Below are 27,402 nucleotides of genomic sequence, written 5' to 3'. Positions count from 1 at the left end.
CTAGTTTGATGTGTAAGCCTAAAATCTCTATATTGTTTGAAAATGGGTGTCACTTCTAGTTACATGATAGTGTTCTATTCATATGCATGTTTTCTGGGTTAATTAAAAATAAGATGATAGAGTAAATGCATACTTGTATTAAAAAGTACCAAATATGAAAAGTAAAACCTCCGAAAAAATAGAGATGATAAGAATGAATTAAAGATCAAGATCTAAAAGTCAACAAATTCTTTGACTAGATGAAATAATGCCATCAATTAACATACTCTATGTAAGAAAGAAATGATTGAAGAAACTATATTAGGATTGGACAAGATTACAGTTTTAGGAAAAATATTTATCTAAGTTCCGGGGTATCTACCTGTAATTCAATAATTTGGTAAATTGAGGTAGATGGATCATGATTTCAATGTTCCTCTAGTACACAAATAATTCAAGGCCAGTGTAGATTATACAGTAAGACACTAATAGGAATTCTGTTTGCTTTGTTTCTTACGCTGCAAAGGTATAGGAATTCACATCAGTTCAGGCAGAACAAGCAGTCACAGTTTATCTTTATTAGGAGAATGAGCAAGAGCATGAAGTCCACTTCAGAGTGGATACCACATTATGCATATGATAACAGAAAAGCTTTCCCAGTTTGTGTGTCTACTAGATGTCTTTCTTTTGTTACTTCCTAGAATGGTCTGAGGTTTCTCCTCCTTGAAAGAGAAGGAAGCTTCTTAGAAACTGTTTTATTTTATTAGATATTTTTCTTTATTTACATTTCAAATGCTATCCCGAAAGTTCCCTATACCCTCCCCCGGCCCTGCTTCCCTACCCACCCACTCCCACTTCTTGGCCCTGGTGTTCCCCTGTACTGGGGCATATAAATTTTGCAAGACCTAGGGGCCTCTCTTCCCAGTGATGGCCGACTAGGCCATCTTCTGCTACATATGCAGCTAGAGACACAAGCTCTGGGGGTACTGGTTAGTTGATATTGTTGTTCCACCTATAGGGTTGCAGACCCCTTCAGCTCCTTGGGTACTTTCCCTAGCTCCTCCATTGGGGGCCCTGTGTTCCATCCTATAGATGACTGTGAGCATCCACTTCTGTATTTGCCAGGCACTGGCATAGCCTCACACAAGAGAGCTATATCAGGGTCCTTTCAGCAAAATCTTGCTGGCATATGCAATAGTGTCTGGGTTTGGTGGCTGATTATGGGATGGATCCCCGGGTGGGGCAGTCTCTGGATAGTCTTTCCTTTCGTCTTAGCTCCAGACTTTGTCTCAGTAACTCCTTCCATGGGTATTTTATTTCTTATTCTAAAGAGGAATGAAGTATCCACACATTGGTCTTTCTTCTTGATTTTCTTGTGTTTTGCATCACTATCCCAGCAATCAAAACAATAGGTAGTGAATAATCACAAGAATCAGAATTTAAGGGTGGATCTTTCCCACCTACATGACCTTATTGTTTTAGATACCATCCTATTCTCATTAGTGATAGAAGACACATTTGCTGTGATCTGATCATGTTCCTCCAAGATTCATACTTTGAAACTTACGGGCCAGAATGATAGTACTAAGAAATTGGATCTTTGAGACTTCATTAATTATGAGAGTAGTGCCTTCATTTATGGGATTAGTAACCTTACAAAGGAGAATTGATGGAGCTCTATGAATGGCATGCCATGTGAAGGCACTGTGTTGGCATCTTCTGGTGTGTGAAAATGTAGCTACTTGCATGATAGAAATGGGTGTCTATTTAATGTTTTCAGGCATATATTCCAAATTTGTATACCATAAATTGTGTTGACCATTGTCATTAGATGAATTACTATACATGGATGAAAGTATGATTTTTAGAAATCTGCTTTGAGGCAACGTAGTTCTTTTCTACCCACATTCTTAGCCTTTCCTCCCGGCCCATATCCGTTTCTTTCTAGTACCCATCAGTCCTCAAAAGCACTCTCTACCAGAGTCCCCACAGCCTCACACTTGCCTAGCATCAATAGAGGACAACAGCAACCAAAGAACAAAACACCCACCCCACAAAGAAAAACACAACCATGAGCTACCAAGACAGTATGCCTCCAAAAGAACCCTATTGCAGTTAGGCTCTGAAAAAAGCAATACAGCTGAAGCCCAAAACAAGGACTTCAAAATAGCAATTATAAAGATATCTAAGGACATTAAAGAAGATATGAATAAATATCAAACTTAAGTCTGTAAAAATTGAACAGTTAAATAAAATAATGAAAATAGAATAAGACATAAGAGTAGAATTTAACAAATAAATAAAATCATTAAAGAAAATCAAAATTGGAATAAAACTGGAAATTAAATTTAGGATGTGAAATAAAAACCACAAAGATAGCCAAGCGTGGTGGCACACCCCTTTAATCCCAGCACTCGGGAGGCAGAGGCAGGTGGATTTCTGAGTTCGAGGCCAGCCTGGTCTACAAAGTGAGTTCCAGGACAGCCAGGGCTATATACAGAGAAACCCTGTCTCAAACAAACAAACAAACAAACAAACAACCCCCCCCAAAAAAAAACCCAAAAAAACCCCCACAAAGGTAAGTATTCAGATTAGAAGACATGGAAGAGAGAGACTCAGGTTGAAGACAAGAAATAAGAAATGGATATCTTAAAGGAAGTGTTAAATGTAAAAATAGCCAGGAAATCTGGGATAAAACCTCTAGGAAATCTGGGACATTCCAAAGGGACTAAATCTATGAATAATAGTTATAAAGGAAAGAGAGGAATCTGAAGTTGAAGGCACAGAAAATATTTCCAACAAAATCAGAGAATTGTCCCCAACTTAAAGAAAGAGTTGCCTAGTAAGATTCAAGACGTATACAGTACACTAAATACAAGAAAAAAATTCCCCATGATACTTAATAGTCAAAACACTAAATGTACAAAATAAAAAAAGGTTATTAAAAGTGGCTAAAGAAAAAGACTAAGTAACATAGGAAGATGGGCCCATTAGAACACACCTGACTTCTCAATGGAGAATCTAAAAGCCAGAAGGGCCTGGATGCATTTCTACAAACTTTGAGCAACCTCAGATTACTATGCCCAGTCTAGACTACTCTACCCAGCAAAACTATTAATCACAATTGATAACCACTATCAATTGACAAAACTATCAATTACAAATTGAGGAAGAAAAACATTCTGTAATAAAACCAAATTCAAACAATTTCTATCTACCAGTCCTACTCCACACAAGGTTCTAGAAGGGAAACTTAACTCTGAAGAGGTTATCTACCCCGAAGAAGACACAAGGATAAATCATCCCAGAATTGTAAAAAGAAGAGCTAATGCTACTGAAGTTGTTGAAGATTAATCGTCAGAGGATGCTCTACAGTTCTATGAAAAGTTGTTCCTCCATAGGCTAGTGACCAGCCAAGTAGTATGATAGGCAGGAGAAGGCAAGTCTTCATTTAGGACATATCTTGCACACAAAAGTGCTTCAAGTAAGACTCAAGCAATATTAGTGTGATCAACTTGGAAATTACACATCCAGCAAAGGGAAATTATATAGACAGTATAACCACTTAAATAGGAGATAAGACACAACGTGTGACTAGGGATCTGGTTCAGTGGCAAAGCCCTTGGGTTTAATCTCTAGCACCAAGGGAACGCACCAGGGCATCAAATTGCAAGCTTTACATATTCAACCACACACATGGACTGAAAAACGAAGACCCCGGAAAGGGTTTAAATTCTAGTCACCCTGGTCTGTTTTTTGTGCTATGTCCAATATTATTGGGCGAGTTCTTATTACAGCTTGAGAGTGGAACTAAGTTCAGCCCAAGCCATAAACTGGACAGATGCCATTTTCCCAAACATTTGGTGGTACTGGGTCTTATGCTCCATTTTTTTTCCTTGAAGGTTAAAAACGGTAGCCAGCACTGGGAGTACTGGTGGCCGCTCTTTTCCCAGTGGCCTCTGTAATGGCACATGTACAGCAGCCCAGTTCTGGAGATCTTAAGACAAAATGGACAAAGGAGGTTCTCAGTGTGGCACTCCAGCTGGAACAGGGAATCGAACTGCCGGTGGCAGCGCAGACAGGTGGTGTGGCTCTCCCAGGCGTCCTCACTCCTCTGCCTCTCGAGCTCCAAATGATGTTTGGTGTGATTCATAAATTTAACTTTTTTTTTTAGAGCTTTTGAGCAGCTGGGGCATTTAAAGGTTGTGTGAGTTTTTTGTTCTGGCTTCCCATCTCCTTTATACTTTCCATAATAAAAGTCACTAAGTAACAGGGTCAAACTTCCTCTCTTGGGATCAAAAGTCTCTTGACTTGCTAGACTTGAAAAGTCTGTTTCCACCAATCCACTTTCCTGATGAGGGTGGACCGAGTCCTCTGAAGGAGGTGCCCCATTCACAAGACGGCTCAGAGAGTTGGGAGCATCAAAGGAAGGCATCCTCTGTTGCACATTCGAGGTGTGGAAGGTACTGGAAAGGGGGCAAAGCTGAAGAAAGTGGTTCTACAATCTCAATACTATGTTCAGGCCTCTGTGGATTTATGGAAAAATGGCACATACAAACTCCCTTCCATTCAAATCTCCTGAAAGCTCTGCCTTTACTGGGACTATTCTCTGAACTTGAGAGTGCGACCAGAGGCGAACAACACGTTGACGAGCTACTAGGCACAAGCTGTGGTGAATTACTTTTATAATCAGACTCGAGCAAAGGCTCAATAGCAATAGGCTTATCTGTTGATTTTGATTCAGCTGGAGACGCCAGCAAGACAACCACTGCCTCTGATGTGGGGGCGGAAGGAAGGACTCGAAGGCTGCAGTCTTTGAGTCATGGTCTCTCTAAGTCGGTCATGCTTTTTTTGGTTTGTTTTTTTTTGTTTTAAACCGTGAACCTGGGGTGACTGTTCAAAATGTTCGAGTTGACTGGTTGGAAAGTTGAAGTTTCTCCAATAAAGATCAGCTCAGCATCTTCTTTTACATTCTCCAGCCCTACAAAGATCAGCCCGGCATCTTCATCAGCATCTTCATGGAGGACCTGAATGGGTTCTTATGAACTCTGCTGTGGTTCTGAATCGTGTTCTTCATCATCTAACATGGATGGCTGCTCCATTTCTAATGTGGTTCCTGACAAGTGTGGTCACAAGACCCACCACTTCCTCCATACACACTGCCACCGCAGATATACACTAAAACTTTTAATAACTTCAGAGAGTCCAAGTGCTGAATGGGTCTCACAAAGTGGTCCTCCCTCCTCCTCCCTAGTGGTAGAGATTGCAGGCAGGCGTTGCTGAGCCCTGTAGTGGGGTATGCAGCCTCCAGGACTTTAGGTGAGCTGAGCGCCACAGGGGCCCTCGGTGGTGGGAAAGGAATTTAAGGGGAGCAGACCCAGTCCCGGGATGGGGGGCTTGTGGGAGAGGGGGGCGCATGTGTATGCCTGGAGCTTCCAGGAGAGGGTCCCTGGGCTCTCGGCCTACTCATGCTTACTTCCTGGAGACACGAAGAAGGCCCTCACCTGGCGTCCCCTCCTGGTCACTCCCAAAGAGGTCACCAGCACCACACCCCTGTCCTTACCTCCCAGCCAGGACCAGCATACCAGAGCCTCTCTGGACACCCCGGCTCATGAGGCACTGAGCTGGAAGCCCCCACACCATGACCTTTTCTTTTCAGTTTCTTATGGAACCTCTACAAGATGGCCCATATACGCAGACACAAACCAAGTTTCATTAGATGCAAGAAAATTGAAAAGTGTTCCTGTCTGAAAGAACTGCATCCTATCTGGCCACCCTGGATTAAAGCTAGATGTCAACAACAGCAGTAACAGGAACTTTCCATACTCATAGACCCTAAATGAGTCACCACTGAATGAAAAAGTGGGTCAAGACAGACGTCAACAAGGACAATGATAGCACAGGCACTAAGATCAACAATTAATAAACGGGACCTCATGAAACTAAAAAGTTTCTGTACAGCAAAGGACACCATCTTTCAGGGAAAGTAGGAACCTACATAATGGGGAAAGATCCCGACCAATTACACATCTGATAATATCAAAATATATAAATAACTAAAAAATACACATCTGTTAATATCAAAATATATAAATAACTAAAAAATACCCTTAACAACAACAACAACAACAACACAACCCATTTAAATTAAGGTGCAGAACTAAGCAGAGAGTTATTTTTTTCTTCAGGTTTGATTCTTTTTAGTTTTTTTTTTTTTTTTTTTTACAGTCCAGTCATTATCCCTCTCCCACTCTGCCCTACAACAGTTCCTCATCCTATCCCTCCTCCCCCTGTCTCCAAGAGAATGTTCCCATCCCCCCAAACCCATGCCAGGCCTCCCCACTCCCCAGGGCCTCAAGTCTCTAGAGGGTTAAGCATGTCTTCTCTCACTGAGAAATACTAGAATCTACTATAGACCTTAAGGAAACAACAAGACACAAATGCAGGTCTTCCCTAGTGTGACAGTTTTAATATTTTAAAAAAGTCTGAATATCTACCATTTTGTAACACATGAATCAACCTATTTCAATTGTCTTCCTTGTCACTCTGCAAATGAGCTGTAGTACCACTTCTTAGTGTTCTATGTCACTGGCTTCATAACTCATCAAAACTTTCCTATCATAGTTGCTTAATGCATGCATTCATGCTAATCAATTTTCTATACCACATAGAAGAGGAAGCAATGAAAAGAGAGAGAAGAGAAGAGAGGGAAGGAGTACAGTGGGAGTGGGAGAAAGAGCTAAACCTAGAACCAGTTTCTACTTCTTCCTTTGTCTCTATATTTTAATCTAATGACATAGAATGAAGGGACTAGTTACCAAGATGTTATTTGCACACAAAGAGCACAGGAACCAGTAGGTTCTAAGGATTGGAAAACATTTTGAAATAGTCTTGCGGGTATTTAGAAAATTTGGTCTACAGACAAATGGAAAACCCAGCTTACAACTGATGTCCCAAGAAGGAACTATGGATATCATTCCTAAATTGCAGATTTATCTTTGTGGTCTTCTTGTTAGAATTGTAGATGTAGCTCAGGAGAGGCCCATAGAAAAATACATGGACAAATCAGTTATCTTGACTTTTTTAAATACAAGAATCTTGTTCATCAACTACACTAAAATTCTCATTAAAGATGAGTTTATATATATGAATTTATATGTATGAATGTGGGAATTTAAAGCAGAACACTGAGATATATGTAAAATTATGTGCATATTATACATAATATGTACCATACATGTGACTTTTTAATGTGTCCAACATAATGAGTGCTACTTTCTCTGATATAAATACCAGTGCCACTCTTCTAAAACATTACTCAAAATTCTCAGCTTAGTGGAATAAGGGATTTGGGAACTAGAAAATAGCATCTTGAGTGAGGTAACTCAGACCCAAAAGGACATGCATGCTATGTACTCACTAATAAGTGGATATTAGCAAAAACAAACAAACAGACAAACAAACAAACAAAAAAACAACCCCAGAATACTCAAGATACAGTCCACAGAACTCTGGCAGCACACAGGCAGACATAGCACTGGAGAGGTAGCTGAGTGTTCTACACCTGGTTTGGCAGGTAGCCAAAAGAGTGGAGCCTGGTCTGAGCATTTGAAACCTCAAAGTCCAGCTTCAGTGACACACTTCCTCCAACAGTGCCACACCTGCTCCAACAAGGTGACTAAGCATTCATATCTATGAGCCTATTGGGGGCATTCTTATTCAAATCCCCACAATGTGGATGTTAGTTTTCAAGCTTCCCAAATGCTTTCAATAGCACAGAGCACATAGTAAGGACTGGGGAGGAAGAGAACATGTCCAAAGAAGGGAAATAGAATATACTGTTATGGAGAGACAAAGGGAAAACTATAATAAGAGGATTAAATAGAGAAGGTTATAACAGAGAAAGGTAAAGGAGGCAATAGGGGAAAGACAAGCAACACTAAAGGACAGTAAAAATATATGTAACCCTACTACTGTAAAAGCTCCCTAAAACACATTCATGTGTGAAAGGAATCTAGATGGAGTTATCAAATAATAGGGAGACAATTTTCAAACTTGAGAGCTCATGCCACCAAGGAAACCTCCACTGCCAAGAATGGGTTACATTTTGTTGGGTTGTTAGCAAAGGGGCCTCATGGAAGCCCCCAAACAACACAGAATTGAGAAAGAATCGAGAAAGAGCTATCAGTCTTTCAATCTTGTCCATGTCTAGGCTAGGAGAGGTTTCCTATGTTGTCAAGGATATTGGTTACTCTTCACAATGATGGTAAGACCCCATTTCTGAAGACTACACTTGCATATATCAGCGAACATGGAGAAGTCAAACTGGTGTCTAACTAGAAGGTTCATTCCTAAGGATTAGCGTTCAGGGCATTAGAAGGTTTTCCGTATGCTACCCAAGGAGAGAAGTAATCGTCACTAGCTCCTAGCTCCAAACCCTATCATCTCTGACAGGGACATGCCTGCAGGATGTGCTGGTGCAACAGTGGCACAAATATTAAGGGAGTAACCAGCTACTTTCTGATTGGATGTAAGGCCCGCTCCATGATGTGGAACTCATATCTAAGACTAGTAAAGTGGACCAGTACCCGGCAGTAGGTAGGTCAAAGGGGAATGCCTACTACTATTCTACAAAAGGAACATAGCAATGAAATGATTTCTACGGACATATTGTGAAACCCATAGATCAGTACCTTGCTTAGCCAGTAGATAGGAATTAATACAGGGACCCACAACTGGACAATAAGCAGAGTGAGAGGCTTTGGAACCCTCATTTCTATATAGGATGTTTTCATCAGACTTCTACCCTCATGGATCAAGAAGTGCTGCACTGTGGAGTCACAGTGCTCCACTGTGGTGTCATAGTGCTCAACTGTGATGACACAGTTCTCTATTGTGTTGTCACAGTGCTCAAAGGTGGTGTCTCATGCACACCTCACCACAGCTACATGGAAGGGGATGGAAAGATTGTAAGATACAGAGGGTAGGGATGACTTTAAGGAAACTGTCTTCCAGACACAACAGGATTGATGTACATATAAACTCACAGAGACTGGCAGAATGCACACCTGCATAAATTCAAGCCAGATAAAGTTCAAGTACTAAGAGAGGCAAGTGGACACAGGCTCTTACCCCTAATCAAGATGCTTACTGCAATTTATACCCACTGGCAAGGGAAAAATAGGTTTTCTCCAAAGGAGACTCATCAAATATATTAACTGAACTACAGGGTTGGTTCCATGTCTATGAATAGTTGGCTAACACAAAATGAACTCAATGGTATTTAAAAAAGAAAAAAAAAAACAACTTTTAACTTCATTGTGCTTTGCTTGGGCATTTTTTTGGTCTCATTGGTCTTTTGATTGTTTATTTCCATTTTTTGTGTTTTGTAAGTTTTGTTTGTGTTTCTTTTTTATTTCACATTCTTGTTTATTTTAAGAAAAACAACATAAAGGTGGACAGGCAAGGAATATCTGGGAGAAGTTAGGGAAGGGTGAATGATCAAAATATAGTGTATGAAAAATTCTTTTCAATTAAAGGAAAAAAATCTACTTTGGCAGAAGAAAAAATAAAAACAACAGGCATATCTTCCCAGCCACACTCATTGCACCTTGCCCCACATGTCACAGGTATCAAAGGACATCCCAATGTCATGCTTGAGCAGTTAAAACTGTTTCTTCTTCTATTCTCTTGTCACTATGACTTGTTAAGGCAATTTCTGAGAAGCCTAGTGACCCAGATCAAGAGTGATAATATTTCACATAACTAGTGAAATATAAGTATTTCACTAAAATATTCAAATAGGGTGAATTCTATATGACAAAACTCATTTGCTTCATTCCCATAATGAACTCTTCTTATCTTTCTATGTCATGTTGTTTCACTTCTCTAAATCACATCTTGAATAGCTATGTCTCTGCCCACAGTACAGTTTAAACATGTAAAACACAGTACATGGACTTTTCCATTTGTGTTCAGTGATCTCTAGGCTCAAAGGTACAGATCCAAGAATATAATCTGCAATGAATCCTCCTTAATGAAAAAACAATTTAGATGATGAAAATCCTCATATATAGAGAGAGCTGTAAAGCACAGATACTTACTTGTCTGATAAGTGGCCACCCATGATATGTCCTATAAAGATACCAGTCATGTATATAAATTTAGCCACTGAATTCAGTGCCTGAGATCCACACACCAGGTCCCACTGGAAGAGAAGAAAATCAACATGGCAGTGAAATTTGTTCCTTTTATTCAACACTAGCTCCCATTTCCACTGTACCAGCCCCCATCTTCCTCTCTAGCTTCATCATCATTTGATTTCTATCATCCAGTCTCAGCTTAAACAAACCTGTTTCCAGGAATCTTCCTGTAATTCTGTAAGTTATATTAGTGATTTTAAACCTGTACTAAAAAATTCTCGAATGGCTGGGAGTTAAACTTTGGAAGTAAAATAAAGGCAGCACATGCCTTTAATTCTAGCAGTTGGGGGTCAGAGGCAGGCAGATTTCTGAGTTTGAGGCCAGCCTGGTCTACAGAGTGAGTTCTAGAACAGCCAGAGCTACACATAGAAACCATGTCTCCAAAAAACCCAAACCAAGCCAAACCCCCCCAAACCAAAAAATAAGTTCTCAAATATGGCTATATCATGCAGCAATTTGAGAGCACTGAAGAACCTTTTGTGTCAGAGAAAATCTGCCATGACTTCTTTAGGTTTATGTTTTGTGACAATATTGGTGATGGGACCTAGGGCTTTTAGTGCTTGGGGACGTATGCTAACCGTCAGCCACATTCTAGCCATAAAAGAAGGCAGAGTATTGGTTTTTTGGGGGGGGGGTAGTGGTAAGATTTGAATCTTCAACCTAACACATGATACAGTATAGCACTGAACCACATTCCTACCCAGACACTGTAGTTTAGTATGGTCTTCCAAATATTTAAAAATTGAAATTAAAACTTAATGATACTGACTTGTCATAATGTTTATGAGACTACATATGAATTATCTGTTTAAACTGACTTGGCACAAAAGTTGCTTCCGAAATAATGGCCATTCCTATAATGAAAAAGACAAGGGGAATAAATTCATATCTTAATTTATCTTAATCAAATTTAAAAAATTACTAGATGCATCCTAGTAAATGGAGAAATAACTATACTTACTAAAAAATATAAAGGCTATTCTTACAATATGTGCTCTGTTTAGGCTATTGGGAAGGTCCCATCATAAAGTCTTGATGGGGAAAGGAATTGACTGACCTGGGTCACTGTGGTGGAGAGGAAGGTGCTTTGGTCATACACCCAGCCATCCACACAGGGCTCTGTGTCTGGCTCTGTTACAGTGGGGAAGGTGCCATTCAGATGAAGGAGATGCCACTGTGGTTGAATATAGCGACGGCATTTCTCTGGCCTCAAGTTGGAGTCCAGTGGGATGGAGATCCTCAGGAGGTCATCTTGGCTCAGGATACTACTGCCATTATCAGACACAGTGTTATTATCGAGGATGGGGACCCAGCAGCGATGACTAGGAATGGCTGCAGTGAAGTTCTCCAAAAGAGTGTGAGGAGCTGTCAGGGCATGGCAGATTAATACAAATATCATGTGAAGAATCTGGAACCTCCCCAGGCTGCCAATCTGAATTATAAGGTCCTGAAAGGCCATCTAGGGCAACCTCTCTCTCTCTGTCTCTCTCTCTTTCTCTTACTAAGCACACTAAATATCTACAGAGCTGTTCTTAATGGGTCCCTCTTCTAAGTAGGTGTTAGGTAAGGAGCTGACTGCCTTAGAGTTACCAAGAGCAGTAGTCTGATGATTGGCTTTCTGTAATTGAATCTGTTAAAGATTTACTTCATGAGAAAGTTTGGCAGTGCATAGCTTCATGATCACCTGTGGACATTGATCTTCAAATTCTCTGAAAATTCCAGAGTTAACTTACTATGTTTTATGCAGTCCTTAACAGAACATGTAGTTTTCCATAATCCAAAGTGAAGTGGTTTTCATTTTTCTACTTCATAGAAGTATTTTTTTTTAGTACTGAATTTGTGCAAACGAATTAATGAAAACCTTTAGAAGTTAAAATTTGGAAGTGAAGTATTGTGTTTTATGATAATTCCTAGAAGGTTACTCTTTGGAAAGGATTAGGAGATCTGGCCTTTGGAGAGATGTGTCACTACTGGTGGGTTTAAGGCTTCAGAATCTGGCTGCCATTCCCATGCACTCTTTCTGTTTCCTCTTTGTGGATGAGATATGTGCTTTCAGATGCTGCTCCAGTGTCACACTTTCCTGCCTACTGCCACGCTTCCCACTATGATGGTGATAGACTCTTATTCCTCTGGAACTGTAAGCCCCAGTTAACCATGCTTTCTATAACTTGCTTTGGTCAGTAATTTATCACAACAATAGAAAAATAACTAATACATGGAATGTGCATGTCTTCATCTTTGCTTCAGGTTAATTCATGCCATCCATTCCTATTATAATTACATTACCCAAACTGATAGAAGGACCGACACAGAAGAGGGTGAAAGTGCAACTTGAATTTTTTCTAAATCTTTTTTTTAAAAATGAGATATTTTCTTTATATACATTTCAATTTTCAAATGCTATCCCGAAAGTTCCCTATACCCTTCCCCCGCCCTGCTCCACTCCCCACCCACTCCTGCTTCTTGGCTGGCATTACCCTGTACTGGGGCATATAAAGTTTGCAATACTAAGGGGCCTCTCTTCCCAGTGATGGCCGACTAGGCTATCCTCTGCTACATATGCAGCTTGAGACAGGAGCTCTGGGGGTACTGGTTAGTTCATATTGTTGTCCCACCTATAGGGTTGCAGATCCCTTCAGCTCCTTAGGTGCTTTCTCTAGCTTCTCCATTGGGGGCCCTGTGTTCCATCTTATAGATGACTGTGAGCATCCACTTCTGTATTTGCCAAGCACTGGCATAGCCTCATACAAGATGGCTATACCAGGGTCCCTTCATCAAAATCTTGCTGGCATATGTAATAGTGTCTGGGTTTGGTGGCTGATTATGGGATGGATTCCCAGGTGGGGTAGTCTCTGGATAGTCCATCCTTTTGTCTTAGCTCCAAACTTTATCTCTGTAACTCTTTTAATGGGTATTTTGTTCCCTATTCTAAGGAGGAACAAAGTATCCACCCATTGGTTTTCCCTCTTCTTGATTTTCTTGTGTTTTGCAAATTGTATCTTGCGTGTTCTATGTTTCTGGGCTAATAAACACTTATCAGTGAGTTCATATCTAATGACTTCTTGTGTGACTGGGTTACTTCCCAAAGGATGATATCCTCCAGATACATCCATTTGTCCAAGAATTTCATAAATTCGTTGTTATTAATAGCTGAGTAGTACTCCATTGAGTAAATGTACCACATTTTCTGTATCCATTCTTCTGCTGAGGGACATCTGGGTTCTTTCCAGCTTCTGGCTATTATAAATAAGGCTGCTGTGAACATAGTGGAGCATGTGCTCTTATTACCAGTTGGAAGTTTGTCTGGGTGTATGCTCAGAAGAGGTATTGCTGGATCTTCTGGTAGTATTATGTCCAATTATCTGAGGAACCTCCAGACTGACTTCCAGAGTGGTTGTACAAGCTTGCAATCCCACCAGCAATGGAGGAGTGTTCCTCTTTCTCCACATCCTTGCCAGCATCTGCTGTCACCTGAATTTTTGATCCTAGCCATTCTGACTGGTATGAGGTAGAATCTTAAGGTTGTTTTGATTTGCATTTCCCTGATGATTAAGGATGTTGAACATTTTTTTCAGGTGCTTCTCCACCCTTCAGTATTTCTCACTGAATACTTGAAGAATTCTTGAGAATTCTTGAGAATTCTTTGTTTAGCTATGTACCCCATTTTAAAATGGGGTTATTTGAATTACTGGAGTCCAGCTTCTTGAGCTCTTTGTGTATATTGGCTATTAGTCCCCTATCAGATTTAGGATTGGTAAAAATCCTTTCCCAGTCTGTTGGTGGCCTTTTTGTCTTATTGACAGTGTCTTTTGCCTTACAGAAGCTTTGGAATTTTATGAGGTCCCATTTGTCGATTCTTGATCTTACAGCAGAAGCCATTGCTGTTCTGTTTAGGAATTTTTCCCCTGTACCCATATCTTCGAGGCTTTCCCCCACTTTCTCCTCTATAAATTTCAGTGTCTTTGGTTTTATGTTGAGTTCCTTGATCCACTTAGAATTGAGCTTTGTGCAAGGAGATGAGAATGGATCAATTCGCATTCTTCTACATGATAACTGCCAGTTGTGGCAGCACCATTTGTTGAAAATGCTGTATTTTTCCACTGGATGGTTTTAGCTCCCTTGTCAAAGATCAAGTAACCATAGGTGTGTGGATTCATTTCTGGGTCTTCAATTCTATTCCATTGATCTACCTGTCTGTCACTGAACCAGTACCATGCAATTTTTATCACAATTGCTCTGTAGTACAGCTTAATGTCAGGCATGGTGATTCCACCAGAGGTTCTTTTATTGTTGAGAATAGTTTTTGCTATCCTAGGTTTTTTATTATTCCAGATGAATTTGCAAATTGCCCTTTCTATCTCAGTGAAGAATTGAGTTGGAATTTTGATGCGGATTGCATTGCATCTGTAGATTGCTTTCGGCAGGATAGCCATTTTTACTATATTAATCCTGCCAATTCACGAACATGGGAGATCTTTCCATCTTCTGGGATCTTCAATTTCTTTCTTCAGAGACTTGAAGTTCTTATCATACAGGTCTTTTCACTTCCTTAGTTAGAGTCACACCAAGGTATTTTTTATTATTTGTGACCTTGTGAAGGGTGTTGTTTCCCTAATTTATTTCTCCACCTGTTTATCCTCTGTGTAGAGAAAGGCCATTGATTTGAGTTAAATTTATACCCAGCTACTGCACTGAAGCTGTTTATCAGGTTTAGGAGTTTTCTGGTGGAATTTTTGGGGTCACTTATATACACTATCATATCTGCAAATAGTGACATTTTGACTTCTGCCTTTCCAATTTGTATCCCCTTGATGTCCTTTTGTTGTCGAATTGCTCTGGCTAGAACTTCAAGTACTACATTGAATAGGTAGGGAGAAAGTGGGCAGCCTTGTCTAGTACCTGATTTTAGTGGGATTGCTTCGAGTTTCTCTTCATTTAGTTTGATGTTGGCTACTGGTTTGTTGTAGATTGCTTTTATTATGTTTAGGTATGGGCCTTGAATTCCTGATCTTTCCAAGACTTTTATCATAAAGGGGTGTTGGATTTTGTCAAATGATTTTTCAGCATCTAACGAGATGATCATGTGTTTTTTGTCTTTGAGTTTGTTTATATAGTGGATCACATTGATAGATTTCCGGATATTAAAACATCCATCTCTGCATCCCTTGGATGAAGCCTACTTGGTCATGATGGATGGTCGTTTTTTTTTTTTTTTTTTTTTTTTTGTTGTTTTTTTATTACGTATTTTCCTCAATTACATTTCCAATGCTATCCCAAAAGTCCCCCATACCCCCTCCCCCCACTTCCCTACCCACCCATTCCCATTCTTTTGGCCCTGGCATTCCCCTGTATTGGGGCATATAAAGTTTGTAAGTCCAATGGGCCTCTCTTTCCAGTGATGGCCGACTAGGCCATCTTTCGATATATATGCAGCTAGAGACAAGAGCTCCGGGGTACTGGTTAATTTATCATGTTGTTCCAACTATAGGGTTGCAGATCCCTTTAGCTACTTGGGTACTTTCTCTAGCTTCTCCATTGGGAGCCCTGTGATCCATCCAATAGCTGACAGTGAGCATCCACTTCTGTGTTTGTTAGGCCCCTGCATAGTTTCACAAGAGAGAGCTATATCTGGGTCCTTTCAGCAAAATCTTGCTAGTGTATGCAATGGTGTCAGCGTTTGGAAGCTGATTATGGGATGGATCCCTGGATATGGCAGTCTCTAGATGGTCCATCCTTTCATCACAGCTCCAAACTTTGTCTCTGTAACTCCTTCCATGGGTGTTTTGTTCCCAATTCTAAGAAGGGGCACAGTGTCCACACTTTGGTCTTCATTCTTCTTGAGATTCATGCGTTTAGCAAATTGTATCTTATATCTTGGGTATCCTAAGTTTTGGGCTAATATCCACTTATCAGTGAATACATATTGTGTGAGTTCCTTTGTGATTGTGTTACCTCACTCAGGATGATGCCCTCCAGGTCCAACCATTTGGCTAGGAATTTCATAAATTCATTCTTTCTAGTTTCTTTTTGGAGGCACTCAGAGCTATGAGTTTTCCTCTTAGAAATGCTTTCAGTGTGTCCCATAAGTTTGGTTATGTTGTGGCTTCATTTTCATTAAACTCCAGAAAGTCCTTAATTTCTTTCTTTATTCCTTCCTTGACCAAGGTATCATTGAGAAGAGTGTTATTTAGTTTCCACGTGTGTGTTGGCTTTCTATTATTTATTGTGTTATTGAAGATCAGTCTTAGTCCATGGTGATCTGATAGGGTGCATGGGACAATTTCAATATTTTTGTATATATTGAGGCTTGTTTTGTGACCAATTATGTGGTCAATTTTGGAGAAGGTACCGTGAGGTGCTGAGAAGAAGGTATATCCTTTCGTTTTAGGATAAAATGTTCTGTAGATATCTGTCAGATCCATTTGTTTCATAACCTCTGTTAGTTTCACTGTGTCTCTGTTTAGTTTCTGTTTCCATGATCTGTCCATTGGTGAAAGTGGTGTGTTGAAGTCTCCCACTATTATTGTGTGAGGTGCAATGTGTGCTTTGAGCTTTACTAAAGTATCTTTAATGAATGAGGCTGCCCTTGTATTTGGCACATAGATATTCAGAATTGATAGTTCCTCTTGGAGGATTTTACCTTTGATGAGAATGAAGTGCCCTTCCTTGTCTTTTTTGATGACTTTGGGTTGGAAGTCAATCTTATCAGATATTATAATGGCTACTCCAGCTTGTTTCTTCCTACCATTTGCTTGAAAAATTGTTTTCCAGCCTTTCATTCTGAGGTAGTGTCTATCTTTTTCTCTGAGATGAGTTTCCTGTAAGCAGCAAAATGTTGGGTCCTGTTTCTGTAGCCAGCCTGTTAGTCTATGTCTTTTTATTGGGGAGTTGAGTCCATTGATATTAAGAGATATTAGGGAGAAGTAATTGTTGCTTCCTTTTATTTTTGTTGTTAGAGTTGGTGTTCTGTTTTTGTGGCTGTCTTCTTTTAGGTTTGTTGAGGGATTACCTTCTTGCTTTTTCTCTGATGTGGTTTTTGTCCTTGTATTGGTTTTTTTTTCTGTTATTATCCTTTGAAGTGCTGGATTCGTGGAGAGATAATGTGTGAATTTGGTTTTATCGTGGAATACTTTGGTTTCTCCATCTATGGTAATTGAGCGTTTGGCTGGGTATAGTAGCCTGGGCTGGAAATTGTATTCTCTTAGTTTCTGTATAACATCTGTCCAGGCCCTTCTGGCTTTCATAGTCTCTGGTGAAAAATCAGGTGTAATTCTGATAGGCTTGCCTTTATATGTTACTTGACCTTTTTCCCTTACTGCTTTTAGTATTCTATCTTTATTTAGTGCATTTGTTGTTCTGATTATTATGTGTCGGAAGGAATTTCTTTTCTGGTCCAGTCTATTTGGAGTTCTGTAAGCTTCTTGTATGTTCATGGGCATCTCTTTCTTTAGGTTTGGGAAGTTTTCTTCTATAATTTTGTTGAATACATTTGCTGGTCCTTTGAGTTGAAAAATCTTCATTCTCATCTACTCCTATTATCCGTAGGTTTGGTCTTCTCATTTTGTCCTGGATTTCCTGGATATTTTGAGTTAGGATCTTTTTGGATTTTGTATTTTCTTTGATTGTCGTGCCGATGTTCTCTATGGAGTCTTCTACACCTGAGATTCTCTCTTCCATCTCTTGTATTCTGTTGCTGATGCTCGTATCTATGGTTCCAGATTTCTTTCCTAGTGTTTCTATCTCCAGTGTTGCCTCAATTTGGGTTTTCTTCATTGTTTCTACTTCCCTTTTTAGGTTTTGGATGGTTTTATTCAATTCCATCACCTGTTTGGTCTGGTTTTCCTGCAATTCTTTAATGGATTTTTGTGCTTCCTCTTTAATGTCTTCTACCTGTTTAGCAGTGTTCTCCTGCAATTCTTTAAGGGATTTTTGTGCTTCCTCTTTAATGTCTTCTACCTAGTGTTCTCCTGCAATTCTTTAAGGGATGTTTGTACTTCCTCTTTAATGTCTTCTACCTGTTTAGCAGTGTTCTCTTGCAATTCTTTAAGGGATTTTTGTGCTTCCTCTTTAATGTCTTCTACCTGTTTACCAGTGTTCTTTTGTATTTCTTTAAGTGTGTTATTAAAGTCCTTCTTGATGTCCTCTACTATCATCGTGAGATATGCTTTTAGAACTGGGTCTAGCTTTTCCGGTGTGTTGGGATGCCCTGGACTGGGCGAAGTTGGAGTGCTGGGTTCTGATGATGGTGAGTGGTCTTGGTTTCTGTTAGTAAGATTCTTACGTTTACCTTTCGCCATCTGGTAATCTCTGGGATTAGTTGTTATTGTTGTCACTGTTTAAAGATTGGAGCAGACTCTGTGTTCCACTCACCAGAAGTCTCAAAATCCTGTGGCGGGTGTCCTGGTTAGCTGGCGGGTGTCAGCCGACCCTGCGCTCTAGCTACCCAGGTGCTGGTCAGACCCGAAGAGGCTTGTGGCCCATCTCAGGCCAGTTTTCTGCTTCCCTAACTAATGCAGTCTCAGGTCTCTCGCGCAATTGGATTGGAGCAGAAGCTGTGTTCCACTCACCAGAAGTCTTAAGATCCTGTGGTGGGTGTTGTGGGTAGCTGGCGAATGTCAACAGACCCTGCGCCCTAGCTACCCGGTGCTGGTCTGACTGGAAGAGCTCTTGGGCTGGTTCTACTCCCTGTTAGTAGCTTTCCTTGGTAGGTATCCCCTGGCTCTGGGATCTCTAACATCTTAGGGTCTTCAAGGCAACCTCAATTTCACAGCTTCTTGTTCCAGTGTCTGGGATCCACACATGATCTTCTGTGCTCCTCCAAATGACTTTGGTCATTTCTACAATGCTTCTCTCTGTAGCACTCTAGGCTCTGGTTGACTTCACTGCTGCTGCTGTTGGTGGTGATCACCCCATGGTACTGGCATCTCCAGTACACTGAGGTCTTCCTCTGCAAGTAGGTTTTACTTTCACCAATAGCCTCTCATAGGCTCTCTTCATACTGCTAATCCTCAATTTCTTTGTGTGACCACTTCCATTCTTTGCCTTCAATTGCCACTGAGGCTGTTCCTTCACCAATGGCCTTTCCTGGCCTCTCAGAATGCCAAGGCTCAGCTGCTCTCCATGGGTTTTTCACGGCTTCAAATCCAGTACAGCCTGGGTGATTCTTACATATGACCAAGTTGGGCTGCCAGCACAATCTCTCTCTGTGGTACACAGCTTCTTTGTTCTCTATGAATACACTTCCCAGAAGATTTGATCTTAGTGATGCCAGTCTCTTCTTAATCACCACTAATTTCTTAGCTCCAGCTAACCAGCATCATCAATTATCCTGTAATCCCTTCTATTCTGGACTCTAAAGCCAGAGTCACATGGCCAGAGCTGCCAAGTTCTGCTGCTTGCTGGGGCTGGGATCTGGTCCTCTTCTATTACATCTTGACTAGCGTTCTGTTTTCAATGATTTAATTCACTGTTTAAGCTTGGTTATCCTGGAACTTTCTCTGCAGACTGACTGACTTTGAACTCAGAGATATGCATGCCTCTGTCTCGTGAGTCCTGGGATTAAAGGCTTGCACCACTCTGCCTGGACCTAAGATTTTCTTTAATTCCTTTTCATTACAGATCTTTATAAGCATGGCCACTATGCCTCACGTCCTGGATCAAAGTGTGTGTCATCCCAACTCAAGGTCCAGATCAGACTTGAGATCTGGATCAAAGGCAGTCTTGTGTTTTGACAACTGGCCCAGGCTGGGGTTGTTTTTGATGACATATATCAATACCTTCCCTAGGAGCATCTGCCACTTCACCCCTTCTTTCATCATGGGCTGTGTATGAGATTGCAAAAACATTAATCTAAGTGTCCCATTGCTGTAAAAGATCCCTTCCCCATAAATTTATGGGAATGTCATCCACATAAGGTCTTAACTTTTCTATTTGACCTTCTGGTCCCTCACATTTAACCCACCACACACTTTGTTTTGTCTGAGATAATTTTCCAAGTCCTAGAAACCTTTTGAAGTGGCTATTCTGAATGACAAGATTTTTTTGAAATGATAGTTACCTCAACTCCTGTATCCACCAAACCTTCTATTTCAATACCATTTGCTTGCAATTTTAATTTTGACCTCTGGTTACTAACTACTGCTTGCCAGAACATGTTTTCCAGCACTCTTAAACTCTCCTGTTCTTGCTACTGGAGCTGTCTTGCCTTCGATGTAGGGGAACAGTAGCAGATGAGCAATCCTATCACCTGTATTAAATCACATCTCTCTTTTTATATAGGCCATCATTTTAATTTCTCATTTGAAATCCTCATCTATAATTCTTGGATATACAACAAATTCTTGGAAAGTCAATCCACTGCTTTCCAAGATCACTTCTACTGTCCCTGAGGGGAAAAGGGCATGAACTCCAGTAGTTATTTTATAACTTTGGGTTTTAGTGGATAATGTTTACCTATGGCCAAGTCTACAGCAGCATTAAATCTCCAATGCTGAGTGAACATTTTTAAGTCTGCATGTTAGTCCTTGGCCCACAAGAGGCAAACAGCTCATACTTTTTGCTATGGGGTCTCATGCCTTTAATTATCTAATAACTTTTTTACATTCAGTATTAATATTTTTATACTCTGAGACCCATCTTTGTAAAAAAAAAATATCAGTGATGGCTTCTCCAGAGCTTTGCATAATCTTTGTAAATGAGGTGGACCTTTTCCCAGCCTCCTCAACTTTGTCCCAACCTGATAAGGGACATTGTTCTATAATAGCATCATCAAATTGAATCTGTTCTTGTATATCACAGTGCCACCCTTAACCTAGAAACTGGTCTTTGAATATATTCATTCCTCGCTCTAGTTCACTGTCCAACATTCACAGCGTCTCCCCTCTACCATGTTAACCATTGCAGCTGTGGCCTGGCAGCTGGTACATCTGTCAACAATCTCTTCCAATTGTGGGGGATAATTCTGTTTTGAATGTCCCAGTTATCTAGAGTTTGTTTCATATAGAGTGAGTGCATCCCATATAAAATCATATAAAAGGCCTCTTTAAAATGCCCTAGATTTGTCATTTCTATAGGATGACATCCTATCTCATCATAACCTGTTCCATAAGATGTTCCACACCATTACCAGGAATATGCTGTATGACCACTGGGAAAGCTGGTAGTGATTTAGTTACCCAGGGCCACCCCTTCTCCCACCCTGGCAGTATGGTTGGTTTGATGTTAACTCTTAGTTTTGAAACATCCTCCCACTGTTTCAGCTTTTTGTCTGACCTGACTGCCCTTGGTAACAGTTTCTTTCCCTCTATCCTCCAGTGGGGAACTCCTGTTCTCTTACTCAGTCTTGTTCTTCCTTTTCAGACCCTCCCTGTTTCCCCAGTGCATCCACTTCCACCTGAATTTCTCCATTGCACAGCCAACTCTGTAACCTTTTAGGAAATGAGAGAGCAGAGTGAACTCTTTTGTTTTCCCATTTCAGCAGGTTGGTTTTTTTTTTTTTCTTTTGCTTCTCAGGTCTCCACATTTCCACCTGCAATTTTTTCGCACAGCCATTCTCCAAACAGTTTTTGAAACAATATAGGAAGAAGAAAAAGAAAAAATCAGAAAATCCCAACTGAGAGGAAACCAGGGAATATTCTAGCAGCATCAGCTACAATAACATTTTTGCTGACCTCTTGAAAAGAAATATCCATTCCTCCATGCCCTGCCATTTCTTCTATGGCATTTTAAATCAAATTTTCCATTCTGACTAACCCCATGTCTGGGAACCACTTATAGCTGTCTTTTGCTACATTGTAGGTTCTTCTTTCTTCCACCCCTCTCCACCATTTTTCTATCCTTTCATTCCCCTAACATCAGATAAGAGAGAAAAGAGGATAGAGAGGAGAGGAAAGGAAAGAGATTCTTGAATAAAGTCAGGGATCAGAAAGGGGTGACATTGACTTCCTGCCGATTAGGGGCACCAAGTTTCTTGGTGGTAAGTTTGATCTTCACTGTCAGGATATTCTTCTTGTTGGTTCTTCTTAGTACACAACTACTTAAACCAACCGTCAACAACCAACCAACAACCTACCCTGCCTCTTGGGTGTAGCATGTAGTTTTTGCTACCCAGCTTTAAGCTCCTGGCAGACCACGCTAATAGTCCTGCTCAGGTTCCCTCAGATCCAAGGATGAAAGACACACACACACACACACACACACACACACACACACACACACACACACAAAACTATCTTATCATTGATAAGCTAGCCTGCTTATGTGCTATCATCTTATCTTATCATCATCTGCTAGCCTGTCTGCAGGAAAACTGGAAGCCCTGCCTCTTCTTTCCAGCTCATTGGCCACTAGCATCTTTATTGATTAATCAAGAACCAGTTGGGGATATTTCCTTCAGTGTTCACACAGACTCTTGATCAAAATATCAGAACCACCCCCTACACTCAGGGGCCCAGCATTTATGTGCCATTTAATAAGTTCCCAGAATTCCAAACATCACACAATCACAGAACTATCTGCAGCTGGCAAAATCACAGCCCTGCTTGAGAACAAGGCAAATCATAGTCAGCTGCTGTGGACAATCTAAAGAAGTCCCCTATCTCACACCTGGGGTAATCTAAAGTAGCTCCATATATCACACCTGGGGTTAAAATGAAAACATATAATATTTCTGTTTTTTTTTTTAAAAGAAACCAAAACTTCAAAGTTGACTCTACAAACCCCACTTGTGTAACTAAAGAGAGGGTTAGCAGTGATCCCCTCCCTATCATCTTGCCTCTAAATTTCAAGTATGTCATCTCTGTGCCCATTCATGATGACAGTGGCTCGATAATCACACTCTTTGTGTGACCACTGCAGGGACGGAGTAGGGTTGCTAGTGCAGGTATTAGATTTTGTGAAACCAGTAGATTTTCTTGGAATGCATAGGAATAGAATAAGAGATTTTTTCCCCCCTCTTGAGCAGCTTAGAAACACATGTACTGTGTGCAACCATCTAGTTGGCTCCTGATGAAAAAGAAATAATAAAACGTTCTGTCCTTTAATTGATATAATGGTAGATATTTGTGGGATACAGTGCAAAAGCTTTGCAATATATAATGACCACATACAAATTATTAGCATATCCATGTCCTTTAATTTTTTCTTTGCAAGACATGCAAAGTCTTGGTGTGTATGCATGTTTTCAAGCACTCACAGGTGTGGAGGCTTGAAGTTGACATCATGTCTCTTTCTTGTTCATGGTCTCTCTGAATCTTACAACTCACCAATTCTGTCTAATTTATCTGGCTGAAATCTAGTCCTGGGGCTCTCCATCTCTCTTTCCCAAGTATTGGAATTATGGGTGGCTACCTTTCTTGCCTGACTTTTGTTTTTGTTGTTTTTCAACAGGTTTTCTCTGTGTAGCTCAGGCTGTCCTGGGACTCTAGAACTCACTCTATAGATCAATCTGGTCTTGAACTGGGAGATCCACCTGCCTCTGCTTTCTGAGCACTGGGAACTTTTATCTTAATGCTTGTCAGGCAAATGCTTTATTCACTGAGATTCCCCCAGCCCTATCATTTTTTTTTGATGAGAATATTGGAAATCATTTTTAGTAACCACCCATGTGGCCTCAGACAGGTTTCCCCACCATCTTGGAGCTTCTATGTCTTCTAAACAGTGAGTGTGAGACAATATGGCAGCTTTCAAATGTTTCTTTTTCCTGAAGCTGCAGAGTCCCTCCTTGGTGGTAAGCCTTAATGAACCCTTCCCATGCCGCATATGTGACTAGTCACAAACAGCAAGAGTCTCTGCGTGGATGGTGGTAGAAGTGAGCACAGAGTTGCAAATACTAGCTCCACCATTCCCTGGCAGTGGCTGAGAGGGAGGCTTGTTATGAAAACATTTTTATGCACAAGACAGATCCTTGAATGACTCACAGATATTAGAGATTAGATCTGCTTAGGAAACAAGACTCAGCTTCTAAGACAGGATCAGGCCAATGTGGTCTAGTCCAGGACCAGTGATAACGTATTTCTACAGTTACTAACAAGAGATTCTTCTGGACGTGAACGGGCACGTGACTCAGGGCAAATGGTATCTTGGCATGGGGTGGAGTAGCATTGCAGTTGCCATAGTTGCTGATGTGCTTTCGGCACAAACATGAGGTTCTGAGTTCAGATCCCCAGCACTCATGTAAGAAAGTCTGTGTATGCTGGAGATAGGTGATCCCCAGAGCCCACTGGCCCACCTGTCTAGCCAATAACCAGGTGACCTGTTGATTCAGTGAGATGCCAGGTCTTAAAAAATACAATGGAAAACGTGATTAAGGAATATTATTGTGACACTGACTTCTGGCCTCCACGCATGCATGTGCACCCACAAGTAAAGTATCTTTCTGGGAAGTTGGTCCTCCACGGTACATTTAATACAACACCCTCTCCGCTAACATACTCTAGATTGATGTGTGATCCTGAATCTCAAAGAAAGTGGCTTTGCCAAGGTCTTAGGCAGAGCCAGCGCATCCTGTCCCTTCCTTTACTCCTTGTGCATTTCCAACTTTTGTTCTTGTTCTCAGGTGAGTTTGAGGCAGGGAGCATCACCTCTATCTTCAGCAACCGAGCTGTGGTGAAGTATAGCCGGCTGGAGGATGTGTTGCACGGTTGCTCCTGGAAGATCAACAACAAGCTGGATGGCACATACCTGCCGCTGCCGGTGGACAAGATCATGCAGCGCACAAAAATCATGATAAACAAGATAGTTCAGTACAGCCTAATTGAGGGGAACTGTGAGCACTTTGTCAATGACCTCAGATATGGTGTGCCCAGGAGCCAGCAGGTATGTCCCCGAGCGCCTTCAGTGGCTCCTCACTGTCTGCCAAGCTTATCAAAGATGGCCAGACAAAGCTTGGCAGACACCAGGTTCCTGATACTGCTTGTTGTGCTGTGCTAACAATGTGAAGAAACATTACGCCATCAGGAACACCACCCACTGGTGTCTCAGCTGAAGACCAGGGGTGGGCTCCATCATTACCCACTGGTGTCTCAGCTTAGGGAGACCAGGGGTGGGCTCCATCATCTCCCACTGGTATCTCAGCTCCCTAAGTTGCTTCCTTTTGAAGCTCCTCCTTCCTTTATAAAATGGGTATAGATCATGGTAGATACTTGGCTGTTGGAGCTGAGAAGCTGTAACCTGTGGGCCACCATGGGTGTAAAAACTGAGTTTTTCTCCCAGGCTCCCAGTATAAGGACTCTGAGGCTCAAATGTATTTACAGATACTTAGGCCATAAGCTTTGGCTGTTCCCTGGTTAGATCACAACATAATATCCCATTTATTATAATCTATCTTCTGCCATGTGACTGGTTGCCTCTGCTCAGCCCCCAAGCTCCTCCAAATTCCCAGGTGAATCCTCCCATCTTGGCTCTGTCCCAGAATTCACTCTTCCTACCAATGGTCCCACCTTCTATTTCCTGCCTAAGCTTATAGGCTAATCAGCACTTTACTGGCAGGTGCTGTAGCCATACAGTATACAAGAGATTATTGTATATAATTGGTGCTACATATTATTATTTTAAAATTTGGATTAGTACCTGAATCTGCTAAATTTGGAGACTGTAGAAAGTTTACATAGAAGTATCTAGGTATTCAGTTTTTCTTTAAGCCATTAACCAGGTCACTGGCATTCCTCTCCTCTGTTGGGCCAACTGGTGGCTGTGTGCTATGTGTTGAGCATAGATGTGCCTTTTGCCAACTCTTGTCACATGGCCTGCCTGGCTCTGTAACCTACCTTCTGCCCCAGACAGGCTAGTAATAAGCCACTCCTTGGCTCTCAGAATTCCTTTTTGTTTAATGGCTGCAGCCTATCCCACGGAGAAATCCTTTGCTCCATATATACTACTTGGGAGGAAGACCCTATGCTGAATGGCTTCCAGGAAAGCAAAAGGCCAGAGGCTCCATGGCCTGGGGGAAGGGAGACTTTACTGCTTTGTGTACCTGCCTTCAGATGCCCCTTTGCTGAGTCTCTGGAAACTTTAGATTTTGGGAGATGTAGGGTATTACAGGTGGTCTCCTTCCGTAGGAACATACTCCAGTCAGGTTGGATCCTGGAAGGGAAGAGAGGAATAGGAGGAAGGAAGAGTGCCAGCTGCAATTGGTACCCTCTATATCATGAACCACTGTGCTTTGCAGGTGGAGCACGCCCAGGTGGAGGGAGCGAAGGCTGCAGGAGCTGTCCTCTCAGCAGTAGTAGATAGCATAAGACCCAAACCCATAACTGCTTGAAGGTGCTGCAATTCTGAGCGGAGGAAGAGCTACTAGCAGCTGCGGAGCAAAGACCGCCTTTCTTCTTCCTCGCCTTTCTCACTCAGTAGCCCTGTTAAAAAAGATTGTGAGTTCCTGGAAAACTGGAATGTGTTTTGTTACTTCCTCTGGCATTTGTCCGCTAAAGCTGACGTGGACCCTTAGACCATCAGCATGGGAGGATCTGATATCTGCTATGAATCTTGCATGTGTCCGGCACTGTTAGAGCCATTTCATGTATTTATTTAATCTTAACCCTTTACTTGTTCCTTAGGTCTATTTTGTGGAACTGGGAAACCATTGGAAATATTCTGGGAACCTCCTTAGAAGTTTTCCAGTAATGAAGAACTCTCCCCAGAAACTCTTCCTATTGTTCTCAGCTATCTCTGCCTTCTTGCATGTATTTCGGCCCTATCTTTTCAGACCCACTGTGTCGCTAGGGGGAGGAGGGGTGAGAGGACATCAAGGAAAGCTGCGGCTTCAGGGACTTAAGCTGGACTTAAACCTGGCTGGAGAGGTGGCTCAGTGGTTACGTGCACTTGCTACTCTTTAGAGGACCTGAGTTTGGTTCCCAGGACCCACGTTGGTAACTCTAATGTTATCCTCTGACCTCATGGGCATAGCAGTCATGTACACACACTCACATACAGACACACATACATATACATGCTTAAAGATGAAAAAGATTTGCCAGGTGGTGGTGGCAGCAGCGGCGCACATCTTTAGGCAGAGGCAGGCAGATCTCTGTGTCTGAGGCCAGCTTTGTCTACAGAGTGAGTTCCAGGACAATCAGGGCAACACATTAAAACCATGCCTAGACAAAAACAAAAAAATATTAAAGAAATTGAACACTTTTATAGTATACATTATCTCTTTAACAACCACAGCTGGACTCAGCATCATCCTGGCACCCCTCCTGGACACATTCCTAAAATGTCCTCTGCC

The 27,402-nt window shown here is 41.3% G+C and overlaps 2 protein-coding genes and 1 pseudogene across 2 annotated transcripts in view; 1 reads left to right on the top strand and 2 right to left on the bottom strand.

Annotated features, from left to right (window-relative positions):
* The window catches only part of LOC147000195 (solute carrier family 22 member 19-like), a 29,710-nt gene extending 17,971 nt beyond the window's left edge, over positions 1–11,739 (bottom strand). The window contains exons 1-2 of the mRNA XM_085833909.1: positions 11,239–11,739; positions 10,083–10,186 (exon numbers count right to left, since the gene is read on the bottom strand). Coding sequence (XP_085690035.1) covers positions 10,083–10,186; positions 11,239–11,640 — 506 coding nt within the window. The 5' untranslated portion in view covers positions 11,641–11,739. The remainder of the gene's footprint in view (positions 1–10,082; positions 10,187–11,238) is intronic.
* On the bottom strand, positions 3,353–5,121 carry LOC147000196 (zinc finger protein 280B-like; annotated as a pseudogene).
* An 8,072-nt stretch (positions 11,740–19,811) lies between the features above and the next one.
* Positions 19,812–27,045, top strand: LOC147000194 (phospholipase A and acyltransferase 5-like). The gene is made up of 3 exons (XM_085833980.1): positions 19,812–19,842; positions 24,736–24,995; positions 26,732–27,045. Exons 1-3 carry the CDS (start codon positions 19,812–19,814, stop codon positions 27,008–27,010), a joined length of 570 nt encoding a protein of 189 aa, XP_085690106.1. The 3' UTR covers positions 27,011–27,045.
* The last annotated feature ends 357 nt before the right edge of the window (positions 27,046–27,402 follow it).

The sequence above is a fragment of the Mus caroli genome, unplaced genomic scaffold (assembly GCF_978045245.1).
Source record: "Mus caroli unplaced genomic scaffold, Mus_caroli_1 scaffold_20, whole genome shotgun sequence".
Classification (NCBI taxonomy): Eukaryota; Metazoa; Chordata; class Mammalia; order Rodentia; family Muridae; genus Mus; species Mus caroli.
This window is presented reverse-complemented; position numbering and strand designations above follow the sequence as displayed.